Genomic DNA, 11,343 nt, shown 5'->3' on the forward strand with positions numbered 1-11,343 from the left:
TTGGGTGAGTTCTGCTCTGGAGAGAAATGATGGTGTCTGACAAATACTGGCCTCTGGTGGAACTATAGAGCAATAACAAGGAGGAGGAACCTAGAGTCGGCAAACTTAGGCACAGAGGCAAGAGAGATCAGTTGATATTGAGTAATGATATGAGAAATAACATTTGCAATTAAATGTGTTTACAGGAAACCAACAGCTATGTTTATTACAAAATAAACATAACCATAAAGCTATGATAAGATCTGAAATATCAAAATTTCATTACAAATGAAAACTTTAAAAAAAACATGCAGGAAATCTGTAATAAAAGCAAAAATTGCTAGAAACGCTCAGTAGGTCAGGCAGCATCTGTGGAGAGAGAAACAGAGTTAACATTTCAGGTTGAAAACCCTCTGTTAATGTTGACTGTATTTCTCTCTCCACAGATGGGTGTTTCCAGCATTTTCCTGTTTTTATTCTATGATTTCATCTAATCTAGCAGCACAAGAGCAGACCATTTGGCCCATGATGTCTGTACCAGCTGTTTGAAAGAACTATCCAATTAATCTTAGTTACTGCCCTTTCCTATATTTTTGTCCCTTCAGGTCCCTATTGAAGAGTAATCTACGTTCACCATCATTTCCAGACGTATATAATAGAAATTATATGTAATTATAAAAAATCATTGCATAAAATAACATTTCCCTTGGGTTGCCCTTAATTATCTTGCCTCTCACCTTTTGCCTCTAATTCCAATACTCAGTAAGTTGGGTAGCATCTGTGGAGAGAAGAAGAGAGAGAATGTTTCAGGTTCATGAATTTTCTTCAGAAATTGTATTTTAGATTTCCAGTGTCTAGGGTTAGGTTAAACATGCTTCTTTGGCCTTCTCAATATCCTGCTACTCTCAGAGATTTGCAGCAAAGTCTTTCCATTCCTGCACCCAATTGAAAATTGTACCATTTAGATTCTGATGCCCATCCTGATTCTTGCTGGCAAAGTGTATTACCACAACTTCCTGTATTAAACAATAGCTGCCACAGGTCTGACCACTTTACCATCTATTACTGGTGTCTTGTTATCAGCCTTGTAAGTTACTATGTTCTCTACTTCCCTGTGACTTGTAAACTTTGAAATTGTGCAATGGGTGACCAGGTTCACGTCATTAATGCATAATATACAGTCATCCAAATACTATTTCCTAAAGAATATTTCTTCAAGACTACAAAATAACACTTTAACTGCCTCCATACCACTTTTGTGTATATGTTGTCACTGTTCCTTTAATCCTATGGGATTTAATTTTGTTTACAAGTATACCGTGCGCTACTTTAACAGATGCTTTGTGAAATTCCATACCTGCATCAACCATGCAAGCGTTATCTCTGTTACTTCATCACAGATTTCAATCCAGTCAAACAGGATTTGCCGTCAACATGTCCATCGTGACTTTCATTTGTCAGACAATAATTTTAAAACAGCTAATTAAATTTTACTGAATTATTGTCTCTAAGAGATGCCAAGCACCAAAGCTAGACAGATTTATCCTATACTTGCCAGGATTATTTTGCTCCTTTTTTTTGAACAACATTGGTAACATTTGCAATTCTGGAAACAACCCACATTTAAAGGCTCTGGACCACAAGTATAATTTCAAACCATACTTCCCCAAGTAACCTGTGATGCAACCCATCCCAACCATGGTTCAGGAGATTTGAAACATTGTGTCCTAATACTTTGTGTATTCATTGGTTGTAAAGCAGTTTAAGCATCCTGAGGTTTTGAACATCATTATATAAATTGAACCCTTTCTTGGTGCTGGGAATTCTGATGATGCTGTCATGAATAGTTTACAATTACCATCTGTTTTTTTGAGTTGACCAAATTTGGGAAATGTTCACTTGATTATCAACGCCAATCACCACCAGTTCAAAGGTTGGACAGCCCTTTTCTCTCTTCCTGAGCACTGGGAGATGTTCCTGCTGGATGAGAGGGGTGTAGATGTGTTAATCACTGATCTCATGAAATCTCATTTATTCCTCATATCTATTTCTCACATTTCTTATGACATAGAAGCCATTTGGCCCACGGAGTCTGTGCGGGCTAGCAGACCAATCCCATAATCCCTTGTCCCCACTGACTTCCCTGTAATCTTTTCACAAGAAGAGGAATTGTCCCAGTGGCCCCTCAAGCCTGCCCTTCCAATGTGGCTGGTCTGTCTCAATCTAAAGGAATTAGAATTCTCTATCACATGCCCATCAACTTGCCCCAGGTCTCCTGCCACCTACTTACACTAGGGGTAATCTACCAATGCATCTTCAGGATGTGGAAGGAAAACCACATGGGAAAGGAGCACCCAGGGAAAAACCCAATGATCTCACCTGAGGTCAGAATTGAACTTGAGTCACCACTATGTTGTCACCTTTCACAATGTCGGGACGTGCCAAAGCAGGGCTTCTGAAAGGTGATCATTATTGTCATTTTGCAAATGTAGAAACACCGAATATTCAGATGATGATGAGAAGATGATCGTTTTTACTGATATTAGAAGGATAAACATTAACTAGTACGCTCAGGAGAACTCATAACCTGCTCCCCCTCTGTCCCCTTCTCTCTCCTGATTTTCCCAAGTCCTCTCACACACATCACCCTCTTTCCAAAAAAAAACACTGCCCCCCAGCCCCCAATCACCCCATTTCTTTCCGCTCCCCACCTACTTCATCTGCATCACCCACACACTGGGTCCGCTATCCTCTCCCCTCCCCTCACTGTTCCCATCTGCCCCACCATCCCTCCCTTATGTGGTTCCACTCATCACCTTTCCCATCAGATTCCACCATCTGCAGCCCTTTGTTGCCTCCACCTATCCCCTCCCTCCCAGCCTCTGTCGCTGCCTCCACCCTTCCCTCCCCCACCTGACCATCTGCCAATCACCCCTCCACACCTAGATCCACCTGTCACTTGCCAGCTTGTGCCCCACCCCTCCCCCTTGCCTCTTTGTACTATCTCCCTTCTCTTTCAGTTCAGATGAAGGATCTCGACCCGAAATGTTGACTGTCCATTTCCCTCCACAGATGCTGCCTGACCTGCTGAGTTCCTCCAGCAGCTGATTTTTTTGTTCCAGATTCCAGCATCTGCAGTCTCTTGTGTCTCTCAGGAGATCTTGCCTGTTCTTCAAAATAGTCTGCGTGAGAGAGTAGACAAGGCCTGAGTCTAATAATGTTCAAAAGATGGTTCTCCTGAGAGTGTGGCTGAATTAACAATATTACATAGAACCTAGAACAGTACAGCACAGGACAGGCCCTTCGGCCCACAATGTCATGCTGACATAGCTATTCCCTCCTACCTACAGAACGTCCAGATCCCTCTTATTTTCCTCTCATTCATGTGCCCATCCAAGCCCCTCTTAAAAGCCCCACCACCCTATCAGGCAACGCATTCCAGGCATCCACCACACTCTCAGTAAAAAAAAACTTAACCCTCGTGTCTGTTCTGAACCTACCCCCTCTCACCTTAAATGCATGCGCTCTGGTATGGAAAAAGATATTGCTCGTCCACCCTATCTATGCCAGATAGGCATAGTTTGACATCCTGAAAAAAAGAGTCCCGATGATAAATCACAAAATGCTTGGCAGGTCAGGCAGCACCTGTGATCATCAAGCTGAAATGTCAACTCTGTTTCGGATGTTGCCTGACCTGCTGAGTATTTCCAGCGATCTGTTTTTATTTCAGGCTTTCAACATCTGCAATATTCTACTTTTGCAGCATCTCAATTTTAACAAGTTACTGATTTGAATGGACAGGCCTGCTACTGTGTGATTGTTATTACTTCAATCATGAAGAAGTCTCCATGGAAACATCTCTTAAGTGGAACTATTGTCTATTAGATTAATGACATTCTTTTTATTGTGTTGTGGTTTCATTGTAGGTACAGCTACCGACTTCTGTGTTTATGAATACGACAGAATCCAATGATGTTGAGAGGTACTTGTTCCTTACATTAGTAGATATTTCATATTTCCTCATTGTGAAGGAGGCCATTCAGCCCATCAGGTCCATGCTGCTTCTCAGAGCTGACGGTGATAGAAGATAGGAGCAGGAGCGGGCCACTGCTCTGCCATTCAATACGATCATGACTGATTCAGTCCCCTGTTCCTGCTTTCTCCACCTACCCCTTCATCTCTTTAGCCATTAGAACACTATCTAACTCCTTCTTGAATATATTTAATGAGTTGGTCTCAGCTGGCTTCTGTTATAGGCACAGATTTAAGGGGAGAGGGGTGAAATTCAAAGGAGATCTGTGGGGTTCTGTATAAGGGCCTCTATAAGGTTACCCCTCAACTTCCTACACTTCAGAGAAAAAAGTCCCAGACTCTCTTTACAACTCAAGCCCTCCAGTCCCAGTAATGTCCTCACAAAGAGTTGGAACTTTATTAGAGGTCTAAGTATCTAATTTCTCCAGAATTCAGTAATGTATAGAACAGAATGAGGTTGAATTAATTTTTACCAAGGCACACAGATTGATAAAGTAATAATATAAAAACCCTTCTTGTCTACTCATGAAGGTTGTTCATATCTACAAGTCCTGGCAACAAACCAGAGAATGGATTGTACAGCATTAGGAATTCGTCAAAGTCCGGACAGGTATTAGCACAATAACTTGTGCAAACTTTTACAATTTACTGCTGTATTGATAGTTCATCACATAGAGATGCAAATCTAATTTTTCCCCTCCTTTGTGAAAGGTTTTAGTCGTATGGGACGACTCAGAGAAGAAAGTGAGGAACTACAGAATATTTGAAAAGGTCAGTAAATATTTTTCAAAGTTTTGCAATTATACTCATAGTCATATAACATGGAAACAGGCCCTTCGGCCCACTGATTCAGTACTGACTATCAAGTACCCATTTTAGACTAATTCTATTTTATTCTTCCCACACTCTTATCACCTATCCCCAGTTCTACCTCTCACCAACACACTTGGGGCAATTTACAGTGGCCAATTAACCTGTCAACCTGCACGTTTTTTTAGGATGTGGGAGGAAACCAGGGCGCCTGGGAGAAACCCACACAGTCACAGGGAGAACATGCAAACTCCACACAGCACCCAAGGTCATTTTTGGACCTCTGTCCCTTGAGCTGAGAGGCAGCAGCTCTACTACCTCCTCTGGTTAATGAGCCATATTTACTGCTTTGATTGTCCATAGCCACTCGCCATAGTCAGGTAATTAGACAAAGATAAGTTTTAGATCAGAATCAGATTTATTATCACTGACTTAAATGACATGAAATGTGTTGTTTTGCGGCAGCAGTACAGTGCAAAGACACAATTACTATACATTATAAAAGTAAGTAAATAGTGCAAAAAAAGGAATTAAAAAAATGGCCCATATGTTTGCAGTAGTGTTAGACATATAGGAAAAGCATGAGTAAAACCATCAAATGAAAAGCACTATTTGTGTTTTTTCCCCTCCATTTGTTGTGCATACTTTAATTCCTTGGTTACTGATTATTGGTTATGTGCTTAAAATTATATGTGAAAAAGGCAGTCCACAAAAACAGCAGCAAGATCCACTTAAATAGGGGAGCTGTGATCATGGTCACCTGAGGCTATTGAGATTTGATGGAGTGGATGTGGATTTTAACAATAAAAACAGAAAATGTGAAACACTCAGCAGATCAGGAAGTATCGGTGTACTGAAACCTGATGACCGAATGTGGCAGTGAAGTAACAGCTAGGATCAGATTAACCACCTTTGTCAGTGCAATGTGTTGCCAGTGGCAAGGCCCAGCTGGTCAGACTATGCAAAACAGCAGAAACAAAATAAGGAGCCTAAGTAATGACAGATCCCATTTCTGCCACATTAGGTCATCAATTCTCACTCTATCAGAAACATTGCCTTTTTTCTAGCCACCCACATCATCCCAGTTTCCTTAAAATAACTGTTTTCTCTCATTCCCAGTTCTGTTGAAGGGTCCCTGACCTGAAACGTTGACATTTCTCCCTCCACAGATGCTGCCTGACTTGCTGAGTGTTTCCAGCATTTGTATTTTCATTTGTGTTTTTATTTCAGATTTCCAGCATCTTCAGTTTTTTGACTTTTTTCATGGAATTTAACAAGGTGCTTGACAAAATCCCGCACATTGTAGGTGGATTAAGAAAGTAAATGCCCATGGGATCCTGAGGAAATTGTCAAATCAGATTAAAAATTAGCTCAGTAACAGAAGGCAAAGAGACAAGATTGGGGGTGGTGGAAGCAGATACAATAGTGATATTTAAGGTGTATTTAGACAGGCACAGAAACATGAAGGGAGTGGAGGGATACAGACCATGTGGAGACAGAAGGGATTAGTTTAATTTGGCATCATGGTCAGCACAGACATCGTGGGCTGAAGGGCCTGTACCTGTGCTGTACTATTCCATGTTCTAGGAAGTTTAGTGAGTGAAGGAATCTGTCCAGTGGGCCTCTGCAGAGCTCAGTACTAGGCTCTTTGCTTTTTGTGGTTTACAAACACAACTTGGACTTAAATGTGGGGACCACAATTAAGAGGTTTGGCAATGATACCAAAATTGGTCATACGGTTGATTGTGAGGAGAGGTTTTAGGCTGCAGGAACTGGACTGGTTACTTGGGCACAAGAGCAGCAAATGGAATTTAATCCAGAGCACTGTGAGGTAATACATTTGGGCAGGTCAAAGGGGGCAAGAGAATACACAACACATGGTGGGATTCTAAGAAGGATCTTGAAGGGCATGTCCACAAATAGAAAAGACATATTATATTGGCCAAGGCATAGAGTGCAAGAAGGAGTTTATGCTAGAATTGTATAAACCATTCATTAGGCCAAATCAAAACATAACTACAGATGCTGGAAATCTTAAAATAAACAAGAAAACGCTGGAAACACCCAGCAGGTCAGGCAGCATCTGTGAAGAGAAACAGAGTCAACATTTCAAGTCGAAGACCCCTCATCACAACTGGAAAGCTAGAGTAAAGCTTTAAGCTGAAGGAAAGTGGGGCTAAAGCTGAAATGCTGTGTACAGTTCCGGTCACCAGTTTACAGGAATGATGTGATAACACCAGAGAGGATGTAGAAGGTATTTACAGGGACAATGGTCAGAGCTGGGAAATTATAGACAGACTGTAATTTCTTTTGAACGAAGAACACTGAAGGGAGATTTAATTGAAGTGCATAAAATCTATAAGGGGTAAACAGAGGAACTACGTCCCTTAGCAGAGAAATGAGTAGACAATGGACATAAATTTAAGCAGAGAAAAAAATATTTCACTCAATGAAATGGGGCTGCAGGCCTGGCTGCCTGAAAAGGTGGTGAAGGCAGAAATGCCAGCACAAGTACCTGGATGACGCCTGAAGAGCCGTGAACTGGAGAACCAGGGACCTGTAGCTGGACAGTGAGATTAATCTAAGGTCCCTTTAAATACAAATTTTCTCCAATAGCTTCCTTCCCTTTTTTTGGTCTCAGTTTGATAAGGGCCACAGTGCTGTGATTATAATGAAGAACATTGTGGAAAATCACAGGTACAGAGCTGCTCACGGTAGCTCTCTGATGCATTATTACTTATGATGGTTAAGTATTGTACAAAAGGATCAGGACAGAGATTGGAGCAGGGTAAAACATTTAGGAACTATGGTCTCCTGTAAAGTTAACCCAGGTTTGTCAAAATGCATGTTTATGCTCCTACTTGAAGAGTATTTAGAGGCTTAAGGCAATGACGTTGTGTAGCTGTGATATAACAGAAGAACATAGGAACAAGAATAGGCCCCTCTGCTCCTCAAGCCTGCCCTTCCCATTCAATATGATCATGGCTAATCTACCCCAGGCCTCAACTCCTCATTTCATTAGTCTTTCAAAAATATACTTAGAAGGTGGGTGCTCATTGTTCACTTCATTTTGCCCTGTTTGTGGTCCAGTACTGATGTTCTAAATGCCATTTTTAATTTTTCTTTCAGGAATCCAAGTTCTTTTTAGAAAGTGAGATAAAGTTTACGAGCCTCACAAGCATGGTTGAATTTTATTATACCCACACCCTCCCGATCCATGAGAATCTATATCTAAAGGTACCCTATGGCTCCAGGAACTCACCCTGACACCAGCACATTAGCTCACTGTCTCCAGAAAGGAGTCATTTTTTGACTGGAAACAAAGTGAAATGGCTGACAAAGACAATTTAAAAGCTGCACATTTCAAAGCTTGGAGACTCTTTGACATTTATAAGAAGGGAACAGCAGCACGTTGCATTCCTGAAGAGCTGTGTATCTCACTTCATTATCAAAAGGAAATAGTCGTCATATCTACACTGACCTATACACTCTAGTTGTTCCTTCCCTCTTGTGAAGGACATGGTTTCCACTCAGCTCCCTGACAACACCACACAACCGAGATATCTGCAAGAGGAATGCACCAAGCATCCACCTTGGATTATAAAGTAATATTAAGCTGTGTCTACATTAATTTAAGAGAACTATATCATGGAATGATGTGTAAATATACATGTAGATAATTATTTAGAAAATGTACATAGATCATTTTTAATGGAAATAAACTATTTTTGAGATGTGTTTGTTTGAGAAAACTTTGTTACATAGCTGTGAGTGGTTTGTTTCACATTTTCCCTGTAATGTGCAAGTATTCATTTCCAGAGCTGTGACACCATGCCCTAAATTGGTCATCATCTGGACAGGCACATTGTTCAAAGTGCATGGGATGCCAAAGCCTACTGATCTTATGGTAGAGGGTACTGTGAGGTCACACCTGGAGCACTCTGTACTGTTTTGGTCCCTTTATTTAAGGTAGGATATACTGGCATCATAGACAGTCCGAAAGAGGTTCACTAGGCTAATTTCTGAGATGAGTGCAAGAGTTGGGAAGAGATGTACAAGACGTTGGTGAGACTGCACTTGGAGTATTGGGTGCACTTCTGGTTGCTGAGCTATAAGAAGGGGTGGTAAGCTGAAAGGATGCAGAGAAGATTCACAGGGGTGTTATAGTGTGGTGAACAGAACTGCATGCAGTACTCCAGTTGAGGTCTGACCAAAGTTTTATCAAGCTGGAGCATACCCTCGCTGCTCTTGTATTCACTGCCCCAGCTAATGAAGGCCAACATCCCATATGCCTTCTTAACCACATTATCTACCCACACTGCCACCTTCAAGGATCTTTAAACTTGTATACCAAAGTCCCTCTGTTCATCAGTACTCCACAGAACCCTACCATTCACAGTGTGTGTCCTAACCTCACTAATACTCCCAAAGTGCATCATCTCACATTTATCAGGTTTAAACTCCATCAGATTTATCTCAGCCCATTTCACCAACACATCAATGAGACCTGCGGCAGATCAGCCATGATCACGTTTAATGGTGAGACAGGCTCGGTGGGTCGAGTGGCCTACTCATCGTCGGATAACGTTTCCCTCCTTGTGGTAGGAAAGCAATCAAAAGTGGAACCCTCAGGTAATGTTTCCCTCATGTATCCAAGACATTAGGGATAACATTTGCAGCCAAATAGAATTATATCTGGAATCCTGCTGATCTGAGTAGCTAAATGATTATTAGAAGAGGCTTTTGTTGTTAGTCATTGAGTAATACAGCATGGAAACAGGCCCTTCAGCCCAACGTCCATGCCGACCATGGTGCTTGTCCCATTTGCCTGCATTTGGCCCATATCCCTCTGAACCTTTTCTGTCCATGTACCTGCCCAAGTGTCTTTAAATGCTGTCATTGGACCTGCCTCAACCACTTTCTCTGGCAGCTTATTCCATATAGGTATCACACTCTGCATGAAGTTGTTATTCCCTTGGGTCCCCTTCAAATCTTTCCCCTCGCACCTTAAAACTATGTCCCCGCACCTGTTAAACTGCATGTTCTGGGTTAGTTAGAAGGATAGCCCTTCTTTTAGGCAATCCCCTGTGATTGACTTGCTTCCACTCCAGTTCTGAGATGGCTGATGAGACCAAAAGTGGATTCTCCATACTCTGTCACTGGTGTGTTCCACCCACCATCTTCATTTGACTTCCAAATGTGCTCCCGATGAAGAGAATTGAGGTTCTCACTGCCACCCTGGATGCCTCTTCTCCATTTTGTCTGGTCATGGGCCATGGATTCCTTTTGAAGAGACACTGAGAATTGTTGATGTGTTTTCTCTATCCACCTGTTAATTTCTTGTGATGGAGATCAGAGTAAAGTGCCTGTTTTGGGAATCTGATAATGGGTGCATGAATTGTGTGAGCCCCCATTATTTGTGAATTTTAATTGCAGCCTCGATTCAGGGGAGGTTGGTCTAAGAGAGGATTCTGCAATTGGTTCACTTACCTTTCTGGTGGTCTAAGATGATTTTGCAAAGTTAGCATCTTTCCTGTCTTTGGATGACCTGCTGACCGTAGTCCATGCCTGTGCTTGGCCTCCTCCACTGCCACAGAGAGGCCAGATGCAAACCGGAAGAGCAACACTTCATATTCCACTTAGGTAGCTTGTAATCCATAGCATGAATTTTCCAATTTCAGGTAACCCATGCCCCTGGTGTTCTCCACCCACACATACTCAACTCTCCATCTAGTTTTCTTCTCTCTGTGTTCATCTTTCCTATCCCCTCACCACGCTTGGTTCCATCATCCCCTCCCTATCTGGCTCCACCTATCACCTACCAGCCTCTGCCACAGCCCCTCTCCCCAACCTGGTTCCATCTGTCCATCATCCCCTCCCTATCAAGCTCCACCTATCACTTACCAGCCTCTGTCCCAACCCCCTGCCCTCCTTTGCACTCCTATATACAGGCAATCTTTCCTCTTCCCTCTCAGTCCTGATGCAGGGTCTTGACTTGAAACATCGATTTCCACCTTTTGCCTCCAGAGATGCTTGACCCGTTGAATCCTTCCAGCGTCTGTTTTTTGAGCTGCAGTATTGCTATTCCTGTGCTCATTTTCTCTGTGTTTTTAGAGGACAGTTATCAGACCCAGTCTTTAATGCATTCCTGTCTTCATTTCCTGTTTTCAACAAGCCAGGATTCCAACTGTGGTTTTGTGTGGACTTAGGGCTTTTTTTAAAAAAAAGGAAAAAAAAATTTGTCTCTCCCCACAATTCGTTGCTGAGCCAGACACCCGCCTGCAGATAGCAATATTTCTTTTGTTAGAACAACAGAATATTGCCAATGGAAAACTTTAATGAATGGGCTTCCTATTAGGACTGGAAAATACACTGAATGACCACAGGAAATGTTGAAAGTGCACAATAATTTAGCACATAATGGAAAAAGAGAAGAGCCAGCATTCAAGAAGGGTTAAAGCTGGGCTGGGACCTCCATTAAAGCAACCCCAGTGTTGAAATGATTGCTGCTGTTCACTGCTG

The 11,343-nt window shown here is 42.1% G+C and overlaps 1 protein-coding gene and 1 long non-coding RNA gene across 2 annotated transcripts in view; one reads left to right on the plus strand and one right to left on the minus strand.

The window, feature by feature from the left end:
- The window catches only part of sh3bp2 (SH3-domain binding protein 2), a 97,892-nt gene extending 89,323 nt beyond the window's left edge, over window positions 1-8,569 (plus strand). The window contains exons 10-13 of the mRNA XM_052019890.1: window positions 3,906-3,961; window positions 4,543-4,621; window positions 4,723-4,782; window positions 7,951-8,569. Of these exons, the coding sequence (XP_051875850.1) occupies window positions 3,906-3,961; window positions 4,543-4,621; window positions 4,723-4,782; window positions 7,951-8,088 (333 nt within the window). The 3' untranslated portion in view covers window positions 8,089-8,569. The remainder of the gene's footprint in view (window positions 1-3,905; window positions 3,962-4,542; window positions 4,622-4,722; window positions 4,783-7,950) is intronic.
- Window positions 2,403-10,918, minus strand: LOC127572523 (uncharacterized). The gene is made up of 3 exons (XR_007956635.1): window positions 10,726-10,918; window positions 3,064-3,161; window positions 2,403-2,434 (listed from the first exon to the last, which is right to left on the minus strand). It is a non-coding gene; the product is annotated as an uncharacterized LOC127572523 (long non-coding RNA).
- Between the last annotated feature and the right edge of the window lie 425 nt (window positions 10,919-11,343).

The sequence above is a fragment of the Pristis pectinata genome, chromosome 7 (genome assembly GCF_009764475.1).
Source record: "Pristis pectinata isolate sPriPec2 chromosome 7, sPriPec2.1.pri, whole genome shotgun sequence".
Lineage (NCBI taxonomy): Eukaryota > Metazoa > Chordata > Chondrichthyes > Rhinopristiformes > Pristidae > Pristis > Pristis pectinata.